Source organism: Hemitrygon akajei, chromosome 30, assembly GCF_048418815.1.
Source record: "Hemitrygon akajei chromosome 30, sHemAka1.3, whole genome shotgun sequence".
Lineage (NCBI taxonomy): Eukaryota > Metazoa > Chordata > Chondrichthyes > Myliobatiformes > Dasyatidae > Hemitrygon > Hemitrygon akajei.
This window is the reverse complement of record NC_133153.1, coordinates 5,537,988-5,563,272: the sequence shown is the minus strand read 5'-3', so window position 1 is coordinate 5,563,272 and position 25,285 is coordinate 5,537,988. Positions and strand designations below refer to the sequence as shown.

At 38.0% G+C, this 25,285-nt stretch overlaps 1 protein-coding gene across 3 annotated transcripts in view; it reads right to left on the bottom strand.

Moving 5' to 3' along the window:
* Positions 1 to 25,285, bottom strand: part of tcf12 (transcription factor 12) — a 345,003-nt gene that overhangs the window by 271,336 nt on the left and 48,382 nt on the right. For all 3 annotated transcript variants that reach the window (XM_073032902.1, XM_073032904.1, XM_073032903.1), the window contains exon 4: positions 12,041 to 12,114. In XM_073032902.1, the coding sequence (XP_072889003.1) occupies positions 12,041 to 12,114 (74 nt within the window). The remainder of the gene's footprint in view (positions 1 to 12,040; positions 12,115 to 25,285) is intronic.

Here is a 25,285-nt window from a genome sequence, read left to right as displayed (position 1 = left end):
CGAAATAAACGAAAAAAGGGAGATCTTTGATTGTTAGTAAAAACCGAGGCTACTGGAGTATGATATATCAGTTTAATCCAGGAAATGAATGTCAGACTAAAATTAAACTTCTTAAGCACAGTAAATAAGTATGGCCATTCAACTCTATCAAATGCTTTCTCCGCATCTAATGAAATGACACATTCTGAGGTGCTATGTGAAGGAGTATAAACAATATTCAATAATCTCTTAACATTGAAAAAAGAATAGCGATTTTTAATAAAACCAGTTTGATTTTCCAAGATAATTTGAGGTAATACCTTCTCCAGCCTGGATGCCAGTAACTTGGAAAAGATCTTGGAATCTACATTCAATAACAATATTGGTCTATAGGATAGTAGGGTCTTTATCTTTCTTCAATATTAAAGAAATGGAAGCTCTATAAAAAGATTGTGGCAGATTACCCAATCTAATTGCTTCTTCAAAAACCCTGCATAACCAAGGAGAAAGAGTAGAGAAAAAACACTTTAAAAATTCTACTGTGTACCCATCTGGACCTGGTGCTTTCCCAGAATTCATAGAGGAAATAACCCCTTTAATTTCTGCATCCGTAATAGGAGTTCCTAATATTGAAAGATCATCTGATAATTTTGGAAAATTCAATTTCCCAAGAAAATCATACATGATATTATAATCATGAGGGAATTCAGAATGATACAGGGATGTATAAAAATCTTGAAAAGATTTGTTTATCTCATCATGGTTAACTGTCAATTCACCATTCTGCTGACGAATCTTAATAATTTGGCATTTAACCAAAGCATTCTTCAATTGATTAGCTTAACAATTTACCCGATTTATCACTATGTATATAAAAATCAGATCTGGTTTTCATTAATTGATTTTCAATTGAAGATGTAAGTAATAAACTATGTTCCATTTGAAGTTCAACACTTTGTTTGTAAAGCTCCTTACTAGGAGCAGTCGAATATTTCTTGTCAATCTCTTTAATTTTATCAACCAATAAAAGAGTTTCCTTCTTAATGCGTTTTCTCAAACCAACAGAACAGGAGATAATCGGTCCACGTATATATGCTTTAAAAGTGTCCCAAAGTGTTCCGCAAGAAATATCATCCGTGGAATTAGTTGAAAAGAAGAAATCGATCTGTTCCTTCATAAATTTAATGAAATCCAGATCTTGCAGTAAGGTAGAATCAAATCGCCATTGCCTAGCACTAGAAGCTGTATCCATAAAATTAATAGAAAGTTTTAATGGAGCATGGTCAGAGATGGCTATAATATCATAATTACAACCAATTACCGATGGAATAAAACAAGAGTCAATAAAAAAAATCAATTCTCGAGTAAGAATGATAAACATGTGAGAAAAATGAAAACTCTTTGTCCTTAGAATGCCGAAATCTCCAAATATCAAAAATTCCATTATCAGTCAAAAATTAATATAAGAGGCTGACTTATTAGGTAAAGTCTGAGTAGATATAGATCTGTCCAACAAAGGATTTAAACAACAATTAAAGTCACCACCCATTATTAACCTATATTCATTTAGATTAGGTAGAGAAGTAAATAAGGACTTTTAAAAAATCGGGATAATCCACATTTGGAGCATAAACATTAACCATAGCAACCTTTTTGTTAAAAAGTAACCCAGTAATTAACAGAAATCTACCATTCGGATCCGAAATAATATCGTGTTGGACAAATGCAATAGAGGAGTCAATAAAAATTGAAACTCCCTTTACTTTAGCATTCGAATTCGAATGGTACTGTTGACCCCTCCAAAACCTAAAAAACGTTGATTGTCCTCTTTCCTCACATGAGTTTCTTGTACAAAAATAATATGTGTATTCAGTCTTTGGAATACTTTGAAAATCTTTTTCCATTTAATCGGATGGTTTAAGCCATTAGTATTCCAAGAGACAAAATTAATGGTCTGAGCCATATTTCTGAAATTAACCCTTTGGTATATAAAGGGTTAACCAAATCATGAACTCATGCACCCGGAAGAGGAACAAAAATAAGGGGCGGACCCGGAAGTGACGACATCGCGGACATTTTAGTAGTTTAAAATCAGCCCAAATGAAAAAACTAAAAAAAACTGATAAAAAAAACAAGAGATTTAGAAAAAAAAACCATCCCCCACCCAAGAAGAGAAAGCCCCTCCCAAGCCTGGAGAAGACTGGGAAGAAAAAGAAATGAAACTAAATCTACCCCCATATCAGCAGAAGGCAACTCCATATATAAAGAAAAGAAAAAAAGATCCACCCAAACTCCAAAAAAAAATAATGATCACTATACTAAAACAAACTTCTTAATATAACTGCTAGTACAAAAAAAACAAAAAGAATATAATCACTAGTAACTTATAAATCGGGTTAAAACCCAAACAAATCAAAAAAATTTAAAATGTGATAAGAAATGCATTATAGGAAGAAGACGAGAGAGAAAAAAATGGCGAAATCAAAAAAAATATTTTAGATATAAATTTTTTAATATTTCCTTTTTGAATTAAAATTTCTATTTCATTAGATTTCGGCAATAACATTGTTTGACCTAGTTTTTCTCTTATGTAAGCCCTTAGTTGAAAGTAACAAAATAAATTATTCTTTAATTGATCGAATGACATTAATATACCTCCTTCAAAACAATCTCCTATGTATTTAATCCCTTTTTGAAACCAATTATATAAAAGTTGATTGTCCATTGTAAAAGGAATAAGTCTATTTTGAATTAAAGATCTCTTTGCTAATAAAGATTTTTTTGTCTCATCATCAACATTTATCTTATTCCATAAATCAATCAAATGTTTTAATATAGGAGATTCTTTCTTTTCCTGTATCCATTTAGATTCCCATTTATATATAAAATCTTCTGGTACGTTTTCTCCTATTTTATCTAGTTCTATTCTAATGAAATAGAAATTTTAATTCAAAAAGGAAATATTAAAAAATTTATATCTTGTATGTATAATTTGATTCAAAAACAGGCAATTAAACAAGGAGTCCATAAGTCAAGACAAAAATGGGAAAGTAATTTGAATATTAAAACTGAAGAAACAAATTGGTCAAGACTATGTCTTGATAGTATGACAAATACAATAAATGTTCGGTTAAGATTAGTGCAATATAACTTTCTACATCAATTATATATTGCACCACAAAAAATAAATAAATTAAATCCAAGTTTATCTGATCAGTGTTTCCGATGTAACCAAGAAACTGGTACATTTTTACATTCTACATGGTCTTGTTCTAAAATTCAACCTTTTTGGACAAATTTAAGACTTTTACTGGAACAAATTACGGGAATACAACTTCCTCATAATCCAATATTACTTTTACTAGGTGATATTGAAGGGATAAAACCGAAACTCAAACTGAATAAATATCAGAAAGAATTCATAAAAATTGCACTGGCAGTAGCCAAAAAGGCTATTGCAGTTACTTGGAAATCAGATACATATTTAAGTATAGATTGTTGGAAGAAAGAAATCTATGGCTGTATTCCATTAGAAAAAATTACTTATAATTTAAGAGATAAATATGAAACATTTTTGAAAATTTGGTGCCCTTATTTACAAAAGACAGGATTAAATATATAGGTGCTCTGAAGATGAAACAATTGGTTACTTGGGGAAAGAAATAAATATATATATACTAAAGTTATTAAGAACTCCATGGAGCATGTGGAGATCTTCCAACAACCAGGCACTCTTTCTTTTTTTTTTCTTTCTTACTTGCTCTTTTTTTATATAGGGAAGTTAGGGGGGAAGGGTTAAGGGGACGGGGGAAGGAATATATACTTTTTCCGCACTTGTAATTACTTAAAAACGCAATTAAATAAAAAATTTTAAAAAAGAAATATTTTAAAGAAACCGCCATCTTAGTAAAAAAATTCACCTTCGAAGGATTAATAATAATGACCAAAAATAAAGTACAGTGGTTAAAGTAAGTAAAATAAAAAGATTAGTACGTTGAAAAAAAACTTTAATTAGAATATAAAATATAGAGTAAACCTACACCAATAGCCAGAAACAAAATCTGGTTTTGGAAACAAAAACTGTTTTGTAACAATCAAAATCACTCATTTATTAAAAATGAGAGTCAAGCAGTAGAATAATGCTCATCCAGAAAGCTTCGAGCTTCAGATGTGGAGAGAAAAACATGCCGTGGTACATTCGGAGGTGAGATTCTGAGCTTCGCAGGGTATAAGAGCGCAGGTTTTAGATTTTTCTCATAACATTCGGACATCAGAGGTTTAAAAAGCCTTGCCTTCATTACTTCTGGGCTAAAATCCTCCACTAATCGGAATTGGAAATCTTTAAATTTAACCATCCCTAAACGCCGAGCCACACGAATAAGTTGCTCTTTGACATGCACATAATGAAATCGGACAATTACAACCGGTGGTTTAGATGAAGAACTTGATGAACGGCGCATAATTCTGTGGGCGCGATCAAGTAACGGAGGACTGTCTGGGAATACAGAAGGGAACCCATCCTTTAAAAGTTGAGCAAAATACTTCGAGGGGTCCCCTTGTTCGATACCTTCCGGGAGACCAAGTATGCGTAAGTTCTGTCTTCTGGACCGATTTTCAAAGTCGACACTCTTGGCTTTAAGTGTTTCCACCTGTTTAATCGTCGAAGATAATTTCTGCTCCAGTTTTTCGATTATCAAGTCTCGCTTCCGAGCGTCCTCTTGCAAAGTTGCGATTAGGGCTTGCTGCTGGTTAACTACTGAATCAGTCTTATCCATATAATCCTGAAAAGCCTTTATATCTTGTTTGAAAATTTGTCGTTGTTCTTCAAATTTTTCATTTAAAAGCTCCAATAACATTTCATAAGTCAATTCAGTGCGCTTAGGATCGGTCTTTTTTTTCTTTCTGTTCCCGTTAGAATCTTTTCCAGGGTCTCGCCCTTTAGATCTCAAAGCCATTTCTGTACTCATTTCTTCAAAATTCACAATAGACTCTTAAAGATAAGTCCAAAAAAATAGCAAGAATCTTTTGGTGTAGGTAAAAGTAAGTTAAATAAGGGTGATCATAGGTTAAAAAAGGTAAAGGTTATGGAGCGAATCTGAAACAGTGCTCTCTCCATGAGCATCTCCTGCTGACCTCTGCAGATATGAACTGAGAAATATGGGAGAAGTTTAACCCAGATGAATGTGAGGTGTTGCACCTCAGCAGGGCAAATGCTAGGAAACAGTGCAAGATCCTTAACAGTGTTGCTGGGCTGAGACATCTGAGGATCCAAGTTCATAGCTCCTTGAAAGTGGTTAAGGCGGCTTACAGAATGCTTGCTTTTAGTAGTCATGGTATTTGAGTTCCATAACATTAGAAAATCATGTTTAGAATCAGAAATCTAACAACGAATCTTCTCTAGATCAAGGCACAACGTAACTTCAGATAGCCATTGAACATGAGTAGGCAGAGCAGCCTCCTTCCACTTGAGCAAGATCGCCCTCCTGGCCATAAGAGACATAAAGGCCAATAGCTGCAAATTGGATGACTTCAGTTTTGTAATACTATCCTCCACCAATCAACTTCCCAGTTCTTTACTTTCACCATCACCTTATGTTTCTTCATCCCCTCCCCCACCTTCTTTATTTTGACTCAACTTTTTCTCTCCAGTCCCAATGAGTGGTCTCAGCCCAAAATTTGTCGCCTGTATTCTTTTCCACAGATACTGCCTAGTCTGTGAGTTCCTCCAGCATTTTGCATGTGTTGCTTTGGATTTCCAGCGTCTGAATATTTTCTCTCGTTTGAAAATAAAATATGCGCATGGTAGAATATACAGAATACAAGAACCACAGGCCAGCACATAGGGCTTCTTTTTGCTAACAAAAAAGGTTCAAGACAACTTCCCCAGCCTAAAACCCAAAATCCTCTGGGACTATTAGATCAGCAGTCACTGAACATTCATCACTCCTAAACTGGAGGCAAACATTCAAGGCAGCAAGGGTAGGGCAAAGACAGGCTACATGATCTATGCTATGTGCCATCAGATCAACCAAAGTGTTAGTGACTGCTGGGTAAAATAACTGTTAAATCACTGCTTATGGATGCATGTCACAGGTTCTTCTGCTGCACTGCATTAAAGTAATCTTTTTTATAATCATAACTCCCAGGTGACTTTTTGCCTCAGTTTAACTACTTCAGAATCAATGATACACGTGATAGACAAAGGAAATATTCTGTGATATGCACAGATCAGTTAGGCTAGAGCTGTGTCCTCTGGTACCTCACTGATGCTCCCACGGCCTGAAACTAATAGCCGTCCACCAAGGTTAACATCACATGGCTGTTTCTATATCAAAATGAAAATAGACCAAAAGCAAGAGCAAAAAGAATTGATTTTCTGCAAGGCAATTCATCAACTGCTCCATAGTTTATAAACGACTAAATGCTCATCATGAGGCTCAAGATTTAAAACCTCAGTGTATTTTGGTTACATGCTTGCCTTTAATAGATAGATAGATAGATAGATAGATACTTTATTCATCCCCATGGGGAAATTCAACTTTTTTTCCAATGTCCCATACACTTGTTGTAGCAAAACTAATAGTTGAGGAACTGCATTCAAAAGTTGAGAAGTTACAGCATTATAAAATTCTAGTCAGGCTGCATCTAGAGTATTGCATTCAATTCTGTTTGGTCCTGCCCCCAATACAAGGAGGATGTGGAGTTTTGAAGAGTGCGCAGAAAAGGTTTCCCATGCTGCTACCTGGATAAGGAGAGGCTGGACAGACTTGGGTTGTTTTCTCTGGAGCAGTGGAGGCCAAAGGGAGATCTGATAGAGGTTTATAGGATTAAGAGAGGCATAGGCAGAGTACACAGCCAGTATCTTTTTTCCCCAGGGTTGAAATGTCTAATACCAGAGCACATACATACATTTAAGAAGGTGGGGGGTGGGGGGATTAAGTTCAAATAAGATGTATTGGTCAAGTTAATAAAAACAATGGTGGAAAGCACTGCCAGGGGTGGTAAAGGAGACAAATACAAGTATGATACAGTATAATAGAGCAAATACAGTTGGCCCCAGTTTTTCGAACGTTCACTTTATGACACCTCGCTGTTATGAAAGACCTACATTAGTTACCTGTTTTCGCTAACAGAAGGTGTTTCACTGTTATGAAAAAAGGCAGCGCGCACCCCGAGCTGCCAAGCTCCTCCCCCGGCACTGCATTCTAGCTGCCATTGCTTAAACACATGCCTGTGAGCATCTGTGCTTTATGTTGATTTATTTTGTGCAACTGTTAGCGAGGTGAGTTCTAAGGTATCGGAAAAGCCTAAAAGAGCTCATAAGGGTGTTACACTTAATGTAAAACTGGACATAATTAAGTGTTGCGATTGTGGTGAACAAAGTAAGGACATTGTCCATGCATTGAACCATTTGCACTATTTATACACAGAGAGAAAGAATCTTGAAAACTGCCAATGTTACTGTAGGTAGGTTCTGCTCGTAGCAAAGTGGTCTCTATTAGTCATTATCCATTAATGGATAAAATGGAAAGTCTGCTGCTTGAGTGGATTGATGGGTGTATAAAGCGTGGTGTTCCATTTAGTTATCTTATACTTAAGGAGAAATCAGTCAGTCTTTTTAATAAGCTGAAACAGAAAGCACTGGATGATGGTGATGAAAGTGTTGCGAAAGTGCAACTTGAAGGGAGTCATGGGTGGTTTGATCGGTTTCTGAGGCAAAGGCAGCTCCATAGCTTAAAATTCACTGGAGAGAGTGCTTCAGCTGATACTGAAGCTGCCGAAAAGTACCCAAACAGAACTGAACAAAATAATTACAGAAGGTGGTTATTCGTTTAACTGTGAAGAAACTTCAATTTACTGGAAAAAATTTGCTGAACACCCCAACCTCCGACAACTCAGCCTAACACACCACCATTGCTGTCTTCCCGATTCCAGTAAGTGAGACTACACTCTACATACATTATTTCTACTTTATATAGGCTGTGTATTTTTATGTATTATTTGGTACGATTTGGCAGCTTCATAGCTTAAAGGCTACTGGAGAGACTGCTTCCGCTATGTAGTGAGATTTTTGCTACGCTAGACAGTGCTGCAGTGATTGCAGTAAAGTATTTCTACTTTATATTTTGCTGTGTATTTATCATATCATTCCTGCTTTTACTATATGTTGTTGTTATTTTAGGTTTTATGTGTTATTTGGCATGATTTTGTAGGTTATTTTTTGGGTCTGGGAACACTCATGAGTTTTTCCCATATAAATAAATGGTAACTGCTTATTCACTTTACGACATTCCAGCTTACGAACTGTTTCATAGGATGTGCTCTACCTTCGGATAGCGGGGGAAACCTGTACGAAAGAGGCTCTTAGGTTGTACAGTTATGGACATTATGTATGCAGAAGTGATCAGTTTAGTTGGGCATTTGATCACTAATTTAATTAGTTCAGGAAAACATTGTGAGTCAAATGGCTCGTTCCAGTGCTGTAGGATTCTATTTTTGAACATGTGCCTCTTCAGCCGAAAGACTTTTAATAGAAAAGCCAAAATAAGTATATATTGTCATTTATACACATGCTCTCATTACATCCAATGTCGTTTGCTCCAAATATCATACATGCCTAGCTATTGGTAATTCTTTTTTTCTGTAATATATTTTTTATTGAAGTTCATCATCAAACAAACATTTCCATAAGATGTATTTCAGACATTGTACATATATATCATATAATCATATATACCACAAATCTCCACAAAGTATTTATCTGAGGTATACACTTATAGAAAAGAGTGGAAAGAAAAAACAAACAAAAGGAAAGAACTACGTATAAGTAGGGAATGATTTTTTTTTTAAACAACAGATTCATTGATTTGTGAGAATACAATCAGGCCTATGAGGCATTATGTAGTTAAACCATTTTTCCCAGTATGAATCAAATTGTTCCAGCTTATGATTAACAGATGCTGTTATCTTCTCCATTTTGTAAATGTCCATTGTAATTTCCATCCATACATTTAAAGTTGGGCTCTCCTGTGATAACCATTTCCTAGTAAGAGTCTTTTTACCAGCCACCAACAGTATATTCATTAAATATTTATCTCTTTTCAACCATTCTTGAGGCATATATCCAAAATATATGGTCTTACTCTCTAAGAGTATTTCACATTTAAAGATGTCTTGTAAGGCATTGTGTATCCCCCTCCAATAGTTTTTGATAACAGGGCAGTCCCAAAAAATATGATAATGATTTGCATTTTGATTTCCACAATTTCTCCAACAAACAGGGAGATTACTATCATAATGGGATTTCTGAGAGGGTGTAATAAAATATCTTATCAAGTTTTTCCATCTAAACTCCCTCCATTTCTGTGAACTGGTACACTTCCATTGATATCTCCATATTGTTGTCCATTCTTCCTCAGATATAATTATCCCTCCTTCCTTCTCCCATTTTGTTTTAATGTATGAAGTCGAATGTGTTTTAAGATTTGACAACCCCTTATACATGCTTGAAATGATTCTACTACCATTATCTGAATTATATGCTTTTCTAAAGAGCTCTATTAAGCATGTATTTGTCTTGGTTACATTTTTAAGCATCTTATTAACATATTGTTGCATCGTGTACTTTTGCTTCTGTTTAGCTTCTCAACATTTTTTAAGTTAGCCAAACCTTATTGCTCTTCTGAAGGGGGTGAGGACTGTCTTTGGGAAACTCCCAGTCTCTTCCTGATATATTTCTCTTGGCCTCCTCCTGTCTCCTGCCTTCTCGATTCTCGCATTATTTCCCAAGCGGAGCGGGATAATTCCTTAGTCGGGCTTTCCCTTGTTTTGGTCATGCTGACGGGCAACCCTCTGGCCTTCATGTCTGTAGTCGCCTCTTCCACTGTCTGGTACAACCGCGTCCCATTGTCATAAAACACTCAAGTTTAGCAGGGTATGGAGTTTGAAATCTGATCTTATTTTGCTTTAGTACTCGCTTTACTTCAGAGTATTCTTTGCGTTTCTGGAGGACCGCGGGGGGGGGGGGGGTAATCTTGATCGAAATATATTAATTTATCCTCTAAAAATTCTCTCTTCTTACCCCAGGCCCTTCGTAGAATCTCTGCCTTGGTGCTGTACCAAAGGAATTTAATTATTATTGAGCGTGGCTTTCTATCCTGGGTAGGTTTTGGGACTAACGCGTGGTGGGCTCTTTCGATTTCCAGCTTCATAGCCGGGGGAAGATCCAGTGCGTCCCGCAGTAACTTTCTGACAAACTCCGTCATAGACGAGCCCTCCGCTCCTTCGGGAACACTGTAGATTCTGATATTTTTCCGCCGTGATCTTCCCTCCAGGTCAAGCAGTTTACCTTCTTGGTGATGTATTATTTTTATTGTCTTGCTCAGTATCCGTTCCACGTTTTGAACCCGATCTTCCACCTTCTCAATTCGAGTCACTGCCACGGCTATTTTTTGATTAACGCTGGCGAGCTCTGCCTTAATATCACGGAGCTGCTGCTCTATTTCTTTCCGGAACTCCCTTATCTCTTTCAGGATTTCGAAGATATTCGCCACTTCGTCTGAACAAGGCCCAGCAGCCGCCTCGCTAGCACACGGTCGGGTAGGAGAGCCGCTCGCTGCACTCCTCTCGGACGCAGGCTCCGCAGTGTCGCTTTTTTTTATTTCCGTTTCTTTTCCCCATTCTTGCCCCTCTTTTCAGTTCAAATATTTTTTGAAAAATATTATATTTGATGGATTAGCGGGGCTTTATATGCGTTTTTCCAGAGGAGCTAGTGACTTAAGCTGCCATTCTCGATGATGACGTCTCCGGAAAACCAGCTATTGGCAATTCTATTTTTAAATCTGTCCAAACATCTTTGGTAACTTGACAAACCTGAAGCATCTCTAAAAAGGGACAGACCACATTGAAAGCTGACAATCACAGAAAAAGTTATTTGCCTACATTTAGTAATAAAAAGGGAAGTGTACAGACAAACACACAAAATGTAATGCTCCCATGTTAGCTTTTAAACCTTCAGAAATTTTTTTTTAAAGAAAGTTCTTAACAAAAACACAGACATGTGCAGAATATACATTTGGAGAAAATTGCCAAAACAGGCTATTTTTTCCAATGGTATTAAATAGTTGTCAACTCAAACAAAATATAGTAACAAAAACAGGATGCAGCCACAGTGATTAACCTCCAAAATTTCAGCATGAATAAGCAATCACAAACCTCTGGAAGTAGAACAAAGATTTTCAATTCATGGAGTCCATAAATTTCTCTTTATTTTAGTACTATACAGCTACTCCCTTACTCTGAAATTGTCTCACTGTCATGACTCTGCAGTGCTAGGAAACAGAACCTATGTCAGTGTTGTTAAGAATCTTGTTTTGATACCATGAGATCATTTCTCATCATTCCAAACTCCAGCAAGAATAGATCACATTTTCCTCTCATGAAAATCTAGATTCAATAAGGCATATAATTCTGCCCTTCCAAATTTACAATTTGTGTTGATAAGAAATTATATGAACTGACAAACGTCAGATTCCCTTTCCAACTTTACATCTCTCCTCATTTGGTTTTCCATTTTCGCCTATCCGAGCTAGAGTTACAACAGCGAGAACCAATGAGGAAAAAGGCTCAAAAGCAAGAAAGCATAGTTCTCTCCCACATGATGCACATATTTGCATTGATTATTGAGATCATGAGACTCCGTGTTGCTTCCCCAATCTTAAATTGCACATGCTTGTATGGGTTTCAGTGAATAAAGACTAGACTTTTAGGAACAACCTCAATAATGACAAGTATTCTGAGAAATACAAAGTGGCAGGGGATTTGTTTTCACGTTCCTTAAAAACTGAACTTAGCAATAACAAGTACAGATAAATTCATAAACTTAACAAGTTCAATCAATTGACTTGTTTTTTACATCACTGGAATTTAATAGATATACCAGAAAATGAAAAAGTTATTTAAATACAACTCAATAAAATTACATACAATGAAAGTAATTGATTTGATGCCAACACTGGATTGCATGTTATAAGAAAAAATGTTCAAATTGAAGGCAACTTACCCTTGAAGATTCATATGGTGGACTCGGCTGGTCAGATGATCCCCAGGAACTTGTACCTGTTCGCTCTTCCATTACTATCAAAAGAAAATAATGTTAGTTAGAAATGTGCTCAAATGTATTAGTATTGCTTCAGGGTTTACTGAATTATTTTCTTGAAAATTTTATATTAGATTTAATTACAATAAAAGTCAATTGTTTTCTAAATACTGATAAAACAGATAGTATCCTATCAAATTTCTCCTTTGGAGATTCTTAGAATGAAAGATTATACTCCAATAATTTTGAACTTCATTCCAGTTTTTACTAAATGTGCTTCCAGCACAAAGAAATCACACAATTTTCCATTTTGAACCAGCACCAACTTTCAGACACTTCAAAAGCAAAGTGTGTTCCCTCAGCACTTCTCTAATGACATACTTCAGCTCCAAACTTAAAATTATCACCTCACATGGATTTTTCATCCCTGAACCTCCAAACAGATCGCCAATTAGTACAAATAGAAATAGTTTTGATGCTACTATCCCAAGATACACCCAAATTGATGAAGACTCATCAGCTTGGATCAGATTCAAATCAAGATCTCAGAATTGAAACAGTCCTCTGATGGATTACACCATCCACTGCACTGACACAAGTTGCAAAGTTTCAGTACAAAATCCCTATACTATTAACTTCAAATGTTAAAGAGCAAAATTCTATTCTGTAGTGAACAAACGGAAGCCCCACATAAAAAAGTTTAACTTTTTTTTGGTTCAGCTTTCCACAAGGTTGTTTCCACAACTTGACCAAATCGTGCCTTCCACATCAATCAAAACTTGAGTATATCACTTTATAACATTTCTATCCATCACTATTTTCCTTCCCTCAGCTTGTAATTTTAATATGTAACAAAATAGCAAGACATTCAAAAAGCACCTTGAAAGTGAATTATCAAACAAAATGCATGCCCTGAGACATTGGTTAAATGTAAATGATCATGTGGGCAGAGGCCAGAACTGCAGTCCAAGAGCGGATATTATAGAAATGGGACAAAACTCAGGAGAAATTTGAAAGCAAAAATATGATTTCTGAAAGTGTAGTTTTGCTCAACTAGAACTTGGCACTGGCCAACTTACTTTGTATACAAAGTTAGCCAGTGCCAAGACAATTTTACAAAGGAAGCAATTGGTCAAGTCCAGGAGGTAATAAGGTCAAAATGAGAGCTTCAATCACATAAGCAGATCAAGAATCAGTTGATGTTACTAATCAAGAAGTGGGCTACTTCAACAACGTCGCAGATGTGCACGTCTTATGAAATGTGGCAAGTCTAGTTCAGTTACACACTGGTTTCAGAAGAGGTACAGTGGCTTGAAGAATACTGAGGTTTATGATGGGGTCTGAAGACTTTATGACTGGAGACTTTCAATGCTTAATTGGAGGTAATTTCCATTCATCATGTATCAAATGTTTGACAAGCAATGAATGTTTTGTCAACATATACATGACAATGACACTTTTTAGATTTTGCCAAGACCAAATCTACATAACAGTGGTGCTTCAAGGATAGATACTGGAGAAACAGCAGGAATAATGATGCAGGAATGAGAAAAGCAGCAACTGCAGATAACACATTCTTAACTACTTAGCAGTAGTTACAATGTAGTTAAAGTAGTTCTGATTCGACTAGGCAATAGTGGAGTGGGTCCAGCAGGGGAGGACACTGTCAAGCACAAAAACTAAAGACAGATTGAGTACAAATAAATACCTGTCAAATTTGGGATATATTGGTGAATTTTCAATCATGTAACAGGGCAAATCGTTGAATATAAGAAGGCTGATGGTAGATTTGAAAAGGTTGAGAGGAGAGGAAACAATGTCAGCTAACATAAGGAAGCAACATTGGCAGAAGTTCAATTAAAATAGGTCAGCAAAGGCACATCTTATTAAAAAAGATGCTCTCAAGACAGAGATTTAGTAAAGAAACTACAATAATTGTGGGACTGAAAAAACTGCTAGACATGTATCCTGCATTACCTTGCAAATACATAAATTACATGCAGCACTTCCATACCAGCCTTTTGCAAATCACGTACTAGGACGCGTTCAAACCCCCCCCCAAGTTCTATACATCTCTGAACTCTCATATATCACTTAGGTTATATACTTTGCCTTACTCACAGACAATTTCACATTTTCCCACATTGCATTTCATTTGCCAGATCTTTGCCCATTTTTTTGAAACTCTGGTTTTGTATGTGCTCTTCACAACTCTCTGCATGTCGTGGCAAATCTTCAGATTCTGCAGATCAGTTAACTTTTCCAATGATAAAGGCAAACAAAATTCATTCTGCACAAACAACAACCTGCATTCAGAATTGGGATTTATTTCTTTGAATCACATTACGAAAAGAAGTTTTATTGAATTTTATTTTATTTTATTGATGAATTGAATGTGCAGATAGTTATTAATGAATATGATATAGTTGGGATCACAGAGACATGGCTCCAGGGTGACCAAGGATGGGAGCTCAACATCCAGGGATATTCAATATTCAGGAGGGATAGACAGGAAAGAAAAGGAGGTGGGGTAGCATTGCTGGTTACAGAGGAGATTAACACAATAGAAAGGAAGGACATTAGCCTGGAGGATGTGGAATCGATATGGGTAGAGCTGCATAACACCAAGGGGCAGAAAATGCTGGTGGGAGTTGTATACAGGCCACCTAACAGTAGTAGTGAGGTTGGGGATGGCATTAAACAAGAAATTATAAATGCGTGCAATAAAGGAACAGTAGTTATAATGGGTGACTTCAATCTACATATAGACTGGGTGAACCAAATTGGTAAGGGTGCTGAGGAAGAGGATTTCTTGGAATGTATGCCGAATGATTTTCTGAACCAACATGTCCAGGAACCAACTAGAGAGCAGGCCATTCTAGCTTGGGTATTGAGCAATGAGGAAGGGTTAGTTAGCAATCTTGTCGTGCGAGGCCCCTTGGGTAAGAGTGACCATAATATGGTGGAATTCTTCTTTAAGATGGAGAGTGACATAGTTAATTCAGAAACAAAGGTTCTGAACTTAAAGAAGGGTAACTTTGAAGGTATGAGACGTGAATTAGCTAAGATAGACTGGCAAATGATACTTAAAGGGTTGACTGTGGATATGCAATGGCAAGCATTTAAAGATCGCATGGATGAACTACAACAATTGTTCATCCCAGTTTGGCAAAAGAATAAACCAGGGAAGGTAGTGCACCCGTGGCTGACAAGGGGAATTAGGGATAGTATCAAGTCCAAAGAAGAAACATATAAATTAGCAAAAAAAAAGCAGCACACCTGAGGATTGGGAGAAATTCAGAGACCAGCAGAGGAGGACAAAGGGCTTAATTAGGAAAGGGGAAAAAAGATTATGAGAGAAAGCTGGCAGGGAACATAAAAACTGACTGTAAAAGCTTTTATAGATACGTGAAAAGAAAAAGATTGGTCAAGACAAATGTAGGTCCCTTACAGTCAGAAACAGGTGAATTGATCGTAGGGAACAAGGACATGGCAGACCAATTGAATAACTACTTTGTTTCTGTCTTCACTAAGGAGGACATAAATAATCTTCTGGAAATAGTAAGGGACCGAGGGTCTAGTGAGATAGAGGAACTGAGGGAAATACATGTTAGTAGGGAGTGGTGTTAGTTAAATTGAAGGGATTAAAGGCAGATAAATCCCTGGGCCAGATGGTCTGCATCCCAGAATGCTTAAGGAAGTAGCCCAAGAAATAGTGGATGCATTAGTGATAATTTTTCAAAACTCCTTAGATTCTGGATTAGTTCCTGAGGATTGGAGGGTGGCTAATGTAACCCCACTTTTTAAAAAGGAGGGAGAGAGAAACCGGGGAATTATAGACCGGTGAGTCTGACATCGGCGGTGGGGAAAATGCTAGAGTCGGTTATCAAAGATGTGATAACAGCACATTTGGAAAGAGGTGAAATCATCGGACAAAGTCAGCTTGGATTTGTGAAAGGAAAATCATGTCTGACGAATCTTATCGAATTTTTTGAAGATGTAACTAGTAGAGTGGATAGGGGAGAGCCAGTGGATGTGGTATATTTAGATTTTCAAAAGGCTTTTGACAATGTCCCACACAGGAGATAAGTGTGCAAACTTAAAGCACACGGTATTGGGGGTATGGTATTGATGTGGATAGAGAATTGGTTGGCAGACAGGAAGCAAAGAGTGGGAGTAAACGGGACCTTTTCAAAATGGCAGGCAGTGACTAGCAGGGCACCGCAAGGCTCAGTGCTGGAACCCCAGCTGTTTACAATATATATTAATGATGTAGACAAGGGAATTAAATGCAGCATCTCCAAGTTTGCGGATGACACGAAGCTGGGCGGCGGTGTTAGCTATGAGGAGGATGCTAAGAGGATGCAAGGTGACTTGGATAGGTTAGGTGAGTGGGCAAATTCATGGCAGATGCAATTTAATATGAATAAATGTGAGGTTATCCACTTTGGTTGCAAGAACAGGAAAACAGATTATTATCTGAACGGTGGCCGATTAGGAAAAGGGGAGATGCAACGAGACCTGGGTGTCATTGTACACCAGTCATTGAAGGTGGGCATGCAGGTACAGCAGGCGGTGAAAAAGGCAAATGGTATGTTGGCATTCATAGCAAAAGGATTTGAGTACAGGAGCAGGGAGGTTCTACTGCAGTTGTACAAGGCCTTGGTGAGACCGCACCTAGAATATTGTGTGCAGTTTTGGTCCCCTAATCTGAGGAAAGACATTCTTGCCATAGAGGGGGTACAGAGAAGGTTCACCAGATTGATTCCCGGGATGGCAGGACCTTCATATGAAGAAAGACTGGATCGACTAGGCTTATACTCACTCGAATTTAGAAGATTGAGGGGGGATCTTATTGAAACGTATAAAATTCTAAAGGGATTGGACAGGCTAGATGCAGGAAGATTGTTTCCGATGTTGGGGAAGTCCAGAATGAGGAGTCACAGTTTAAGGATAAAGGGGAAGCCTTTTAGGACCGAGATGAGGAAAAACTTCACACAGAGAGTGGTGAATCTGTGGAATTCTCTGCCACAGGAAACAGTTCAGGCCAGTTCATTGGCTATATTTAAGAGGAAGTTAGATATGGCCCTTGTGGCTAAAGGGATCAGGGGGTATGGAGAGAAAGCAGGTACAGGGTTCTGAGTTGGATGATCAGCCATGATCATACTGAATGGCGGTGCAGGCTCGAAAGGCCGAATGGCCTACTCCTCCACCTATTTTCTATGTTTCTATTCTACTGTAACATTTGGCCATCTATTAGCAGCACCTCCCCAAATGTCAACTTCAGACATTTTTCACCTCTTCTTCTATTATTTGCAATTATGTATTTCCATGTATTAAGTACAGGCAGTCCCTGGGTTATAAACGAGTTCCGTTCCTGAGTCCGTCTTTAAGTCGGATTTGTATGTAAGTCGGAACAGGTACATCCGGTATTATTTAGTGTCAGTTAGTCAAACGTTTGTCTTAGTATATAGTATATATTTTATCTTTCTATGCATATAAAACCCTTAAGAAACGTATGTATTCCAATAGTTAAACCACTGCATTGCTTTGTAATAATTGTAGCTTTCATCAGGGCAGGGCCTTTCACATGCTCCATTATTCTCACTTTATCCTTTAAGATTGTTCCCATCGTTGACTGACTGCAGCCTAACGCTTTTCCAATGACCGATGGCGTTTCACCTCTTTCCAAATGCTTTATTATTTCCACTTTATGTTCAATCGCAATCGCTTCAGAACAGAAACACTGCGGGCGGCAGGTCCCAAGATCTGCCAGCTCCCGAGGTCCGCTGGATCCTAAGGACCACCGCACTGAATTCCCCGGGTCCTAAACTCCACCGCAGTGCGACAGGTTGAATGGGACAAGTGGGGGCTGTGCTGGGTTTGGGTATTTGATCCTCCACAATATTCCGTGTGGGAATTTAAACTGGAGGTGGCAGTGTTTTTTTTACAAGGTCGAGTTGCGAGCTCGACATCAACCCGGCATGGATGGTACAAGAGTCACTGGATCGACATCAACCTGGCACAGGAGCGGTCTCTCACTGGATCGAACTCAGGAACCTCTGTTCTCCAGCCCGGCACTGATCTCACTGCGCCACCAGCCGACCGGAACGGGGAGATGGGAGGTGTCAGGGTGAATCATACTAAGAAAAATTTAAGCCGAATACAAAGTTAAACATTCAACACAGTGTCAACGGCAAACACTTAAAATGGTGAACAGCATCGCGATCCGACTTAAAATGGTGGACAGTGTCGCAATCTGACTTTAAATGGCGGACGGCGTTCTCCTTCCTCGGTTCGTAAGTACGAGCTGTCCGTAAGTTAGACATTCGTAACTCGGGGACTGTATACACAGAGCACAAAAGTGAACATACATAACGTTGGTCTATGATAATCAGGTACTTTACAGTACATCTATATATATTTCACTCATCTTTTTCCTGAAGAAATCTTCAAATTCCAACTTTTAAGAATGGTATGTCTTTCACAGCATGTCCAAAAAATCAATTAATAATTCAGTTTAAGATGAAAAGCCACACATGAACATTTATTTTCCAAGCAATGTCAAAACAAAAGGTGCAGGCTTGCCATCTGTCTAAACTGATCTAATGATGGGTTTTAACCAGTAAAACTAGATTTCCGATATAGCAATAACAGGTGTGTTTATGCTTCTATCAGGCACTGCCCAAGTTTCTAACTTTGTTTCAACTGTAATGATATAGTATAGATTCTTTCTTACACCAAATAACATGATGCATTTTTCAAAATCAAATTCTAACTCACATGAAGATGTAATGCTGAAATAGTTTTGAGTTTCAGCAAATTACGAATTGTATCTTCATTCAGACTGGTTTATTTCTTCAACCTCTTCAATTATTATAGCATTTCTATCTTTGACATGTGAACAATCCATTTCCTAAAATTTAATCCTGCAGTCCAAGGCAAACATCTCCCAATAAAAATACAATTCTGCTTTACAAAAGATCCCGTCTTTAATGTTCAAATTTGCCTTGCACAGAAATTTCTCTTATTTTTCCTTAAACTTCCATTCTCAATCATGATACATTCTCTGCCAAAGAAATTTGCAGGGTCAAATATGCCTTTTCAAATTCCAAAAGGCAAGTCAATCAAGAGCATGAGATTCTGCAGATGCTGGAAATTCAGAGTAATGTTGGGAGGAATTCAGCAGGTCAGGCAACATCTGATAAGAGGAATAAACAATCGATATTTCAAACCACAACCCTTAATCAGGATTGGAGAGGAAGGGGGTAAAGCCAGAATAAGGTGGTTGTGGTGGTGGGGGAAGGGGGGGAAAGAGAAGGATTACAAGCTGGAAAGTAGAAGGTAAAGCCAGGTGAGAAGGAAGGAGATGAAGTGAAAAGCTACGAGGTTAATAAGAGAGTGGACCATGGGAGTAAGGGAAGAGGGAGGGGCACCAGAAGGTGGTGATAGGCAGGTAAGGAGAGAATGGGTAAAAGGGGATCCAAAATGGGGAATGGAAAAAGAGAGGGGGGAAATAAATTACCAGTATATAAAAATCCATGCTCAAGCCATCAGGTTGGAGGTGACCCAGATGGAGAGGCACTATTCTTCCGAACTGAGAGTGGCCCTGTTGTGGCAGTAGAGGAGGCCATGAACTGACATGCTAAATCTCCACTTCAAGATTTGAACCAAAAGATTTAACAAGAAGTCACACAAATAAGCACCATTAGAGTGATAATGTTCATGGAAGAGGAAGTAGGAAGAGAAAATAGTATTGGCTCTTACTGGATGGTCCACTGTGCAGTTTGTCACAGAAAATACATCTCAATCTTGTCCAACACAGAAGTAATAACTCCATAGCAGCTGTTATAAGGATCACCACAATACCAGGCACTACTGAAAAAGAAACTTGTCTGATTGCTTTCGGAGATAGGCTCCCAAAGATTTGAACTTCTTTATTAGCTAGACAAGACACTGGAGTCAAAGCCAAAACTTTAAGTTTCTTCAGCCTAGCCCAATACAAATAAAAATTATTTTTATCTTCCTGTGGCCTTTGAAGCCAAGACAACAATTTGGTCAATAAGAGATATTTTAACAAGATTTTTTTTAATTTAAATTCTAATGCTCAACACCAATAACAATTCTGAATTTATTGACCCTTCATCAGAATTTGAACTGAGTTATCAATTCCTACCTCTCCAATCAGGGAAGAAAAAAAGGGAGCAGGGAGAGGGATGAGGAGCATGGCAAGGGTTTGATGGCGGTGGGTGTAGGTCAGTGGTTTGGGAAAGGGTGGGGTGGTAAATTAATAATGTGGAAAAAGCCAGCACACTCCAACACAGATAAGAAACCAGAGAATGAGATAACTGAATTGCCTGCCACTATATCAGAATGTTATCCATTCCATCAGTGAAGAACAATAAGCTGATGAAATCACAAAGCAAGATTAGATCATAGGTGCAGCCAGACACTGGTCCAATGGGTAGTACCCCATCTTTAATAACATCAGTGCTAATTGCTGACCTGCTCACTCTAACCCTCACTAAGGAGTTGCAGATAGTCAACAGCTAACAAAACATCAGAAATTCCAGATTAACAACATTAAGGGCATATAAAAAGCTTCTGAAAAAATTATGGTAAATTCTGGTCTTCAACTGTGTTTTCTCTCCAGAGGCCAGTGACATTTATAACATTACAGTTAAAAATAATAAACAATAAAAAATAATGTAGCAATTCCCAATCCCCACTCCCATTCCAACATACATGTTGATGACCTCCTCTTCTGCCAAGATGAGGCCACTCTCAGGTTGAAGGAGTAATAAAATACTCCATACTCCATCTATATAACCTCCAACCTGACGGCATGAACAATTTTTCTAATTTCCGTTAATTTTCCTCCTCCCCATCTCCTCGAACCTTTTCTCCTTACTTGCTTACCACCTCCACCTGGTGCTCCTCCTCCTACCCTTTCTCTTATGGTTCACTCTCTTCTATCAGATTCCTTCTTCAGACCTTTACCTTTTCCACCCACCACGTCCCAGCTTCTCACTTCATCCAACCTCCCCCATCCATCTGGCTTCACCCATCACCTTCTAATTTTTACTCCTTCCTCTCTCCCCACCTTATTTTGGCTTCTTCCCTCTTACTTTCCAGTATGTTTCCAAAAAACATTCACTGTATTATTTTCCATAGATGCTGACTGAGCTGCTGAGTGACTCCAGAATTGTGTATGTGTTACTCTGGATTTCCAGCATCTGTAGAATCTCATGTATGCTAACTTCACGCAAGGGGTGGAAAGGTATTTGGTACAAACCTCTGGAGAAAGTGGTTGAGGCAGGTACAATAACTTTTCAAAGACATTTTGGACAGGTACATAGATAGGAAGGTTTAGAGGAATATAGGCCAAATGGGACTAGCTTATATGAGCATCTTGATTGGCATCAAGTTGGGCTGAAGGGCTAACTTCCATGCCACATTACCCTATAACCATATAATTCAGCATGAAGAAAGAAACATGATTAGCCTTAATAACAGATTTATTATACCCAAGCATATTTAAAAGTGAACTTCTGAGATTTCAACACTTAGGAAGTAGCAAGCTACTTGGCATAGCTAATTCCCAGAAACAAAATATTACAATCAGTTAATGAGTTAATTTCTTTTCCTTGCAAGGGACCAGTGTTTTTTAGTGAAACACAAGAATAGATTTACTTCAAATGGTGATTTGGGAACTTATTCGTAAGCACAGAAACCAAAACCTCATTGAACCTACTGAAGACAAATATGCTTAAGTGCAAATGCAGAATACAACTTGAGCTTAGAGTTTCAGTCTTACTGAGACTTGTTTGCCCCCAACATTCTTGATTGACCAAAGAATTTAAGGAAACAAATACACAAATAATCAGTTGAGTTATAAGAAAATTGTAATAGTGAATAAATAAAGAGTAAAGGATAAGGAAACAGATGCACAAATAAATCAAGAGTGAAATCCAGCACTCCTGATGAAGGGTTTCGGCCCGAAACATCGTCATTACCTCCTCCCATAGAGGCTGTCTGGCCTGCTGAGTTCGCCAGCATTTTGTGTTTTTACTTTTGGGTGATAATTTTTTATGGTTTCTGTTATTATTCAACTACTTTATATGACCTGACAGTAAATCACTCACTCAGATGTCAAAATCCATCAAAACAAAAGCTGTAATTAGCATTGCCTCAAAAATATTTGCTAAAAGTTTGTCTTCAAAATAAAACGGACCAATATAAATCTTTAGATATATTCAAAGGCTGTGCCAAAAAAGCTAACATTTTGGTTGATAAGCTTAGACACTAAGTAATCAATATTAAAAATCAAGTTAATTTCCAACAAAATTACTGCCACAATAATACTCACATTTGCACTTCAAAACTAATGTCACAAATCATAAAGGTAAAACAAAATTTCAAAATGCTGTAAGTGCTCAGGTCAGGAAGCATCTGCAAAAAGTCAAACTAAAATGTTGAAAATTATATGTCCACAGATGCTGCTTAACCTGCCAACTGTTTCCAGTATTTTGTTTTCATGTCACTAATTAGGATGCATATAATTATTACCCCAGATTCCTACGAATAAGGTCTTTACCATCAACCATGTTTCTGCAGAAACCCTACCACCTCCAACCCCAAACTGTGAGGTTTACAAGACCTGCTTGAACATTCACCTAAATCCCCCAAAGGCAAGAAGCCTTTCAACATACCTGCTAGTCAGTTACATAGCAATACAGCACACAAAAGTGCCCTTCTGCCCAAAATACCCATCTAATCTAGTCTCAATAGCCATGTTTACCCCATGTACCTGCATCCACCACTTCCTCTGTCAGCTCAGTTGATATACACATGCAACCTGTTCCATGCACCTACCACTCTTAAAAAAAATCTACTTCTGACATCTTTCACCTCCCTTCACTGATCAAGAAGATGTCAGTAACCAATAGCAACATTCTGCAGACACCCGACAAAAAACCACTTCTCCTCCTTTTAAATATGCTTCTACTGCTAAACAGCATGCAATTGGAGCCTGTAATTTAAAGTTTGATGATGTGTTTGTAGGCTGACTGAGTGATCTGGCACTTTTACTGTCCCCGGGGTAAATACAGCAAGGTTGAGAGCATGAATGAGAATGGAGGGTATGGTCCAATGGCCTATGATCAAGCAAGATTGAAATTGATGAAGATCAGAGTGGATCATGAACAGGTGGTTAATGCCATCTGCCTCATTTGACTGCTCTCCCTCTCGCTCACTGCAGCCGGAGGAAGGTGTAGGAGTCTTAGTCCTTTGACAAGGTTTGATGGCACAACTGATGGCTGCGAGATCATTTTTAGAGAATTCTATGGTTCATGCTACATGTGTTTCTGGTTGCTCTTTCTTTAGATAATTGTTACTTTTCACAATTTTGATCAGGGCGCTTCAGTGCAGACTAGCACATCAGACTGCAGTCAACAAACGACACAGCACCAAACTGAACGATCCTGGACCACTTCAAGAGCTTTACCGTTTGATGTTTAATATTTTGTGTTATTCATTCATTTTTGTAGTTTACTGTAATTTGTTCTTTGTGTGTTGGCTGCTTGATGTTTTCTTTAAATAATTTCCATGGTGTTTCTTTGATTTGTGGCTGACTGCAGGAGAACAAATCTCAGGGTTGTATACTGCACAAGTACTTCAATAATAAATGCACTTTGAATCTATATTTTTCTCCCAAGTCCTTAAAGTTATGTCCCTTTGTATTAGCCATTTCCACCCTGGGAAAATGTGACCGTCAACTGGCTATACCTGTGTACACCTCCATCAAGTCAGCTCTCATAATCCTCTTCTCCAAAGAGAACCTAGTACTTGAAGCATTCTTAGAAAAGGACATTCAACTATCATCTCTAAAAGGCACTGATAGCTGGCGAGAAATAAGCAGTAAGACAATTCTGAGCTAATTTGCTTACTGCAGTTTGAAGCATTCAGGCTTAGAGATGCCAGAAACCGATGGCAGTGAAACTGACACTATTTCACTACTTCGAAAAGCTATTCAGCTTAATTGTAACAAAGACAATGAAAATTTGGAGGATGCATTTGTCTAAAGCATATATGTCAAACTCAAGGCCCGCGGGCCAAATCCAGCCCGCGGTGGAATTATCTTTGGCCCGCGAGATAATATCTAATTACTATTAAAGCTGGCCCCAGTAATCAAAGCGCCTATGGCGTATGATATGGCTAATGCTGATTTTATTCAGGTACCAGGTTTTCAAGGTTTTTAGTGTTTATTCCGCAGTCTTGCTCGGCTGTCTTCTTCATAAGAAACGGAATTCGCAAAGTGAAACACTTTGTAGTTATAGCAGAGACTGAGACACATGAGAGCAGGCTGAAAAAACTGAGGCAATGAAAGCTGCGTTCGCACGCGTCCGACTGATCCGGCCCGCATGAAGCTGCATTTTGCTCAATCCGGCCCGTGACGTAAAATGGGTTTGACACCCCTGGTCTAAAGCATTGTATCAAGGCAGTCCATTATCTGCACTAGAGTCTGCGCTGATTTTGTTCATTTACAGTCGTCAATAACTATTAGGAACTTATGCACAGTTTTATAATACAGGCAGTCCCCGGGTTACGAACGAGATCTGTTCCTAAGTCTGTCTTTAAGTCAAATTTGTAGATAAGTCGGAACAGGTACATATGGTTCTTATTTAGCGTCAGTTAGTCAAATGTTTGTCTTAGTATATATTTTACCTTTCCATGCAGAGCTTTTCTTTTTCTTACCATAAATGACCTTGTAGCAGCTGAGGCCCTCAGTAACTGTACGGTAAACTTTGGTGAACCTCTCTGTATCAGGATATTGCTCCTCTAACTTTGCCATCCCTACTTCAATGAGACGAAAGGCTTCAGCCAACTCTTTTGTCAAAAACTTTTTTGGTTCTGGAGTTTTTAGGTCCCAGTCTTCTTCCTCAAATGCTATCATTTTATCCTTTAAAATTGTTCCGATCGTTGACCAACTGTAGCCTAATGCTTTTCCAATGACCGATGGCATTTCACCTCTTTCCGATCGCTTATTTCCACTTTATTTTCAATCATGATTGTTTTCCTTTTCTTTGATGCCTCACCAGTACTAGCATCAGATTTACGCTTTGGAGGCATGGTTACAAGGATAAATAAGGAAAAAAATGCCAAATACGAAGTTACACACTCAACACAGTGTTAACGGCAACGTGATCT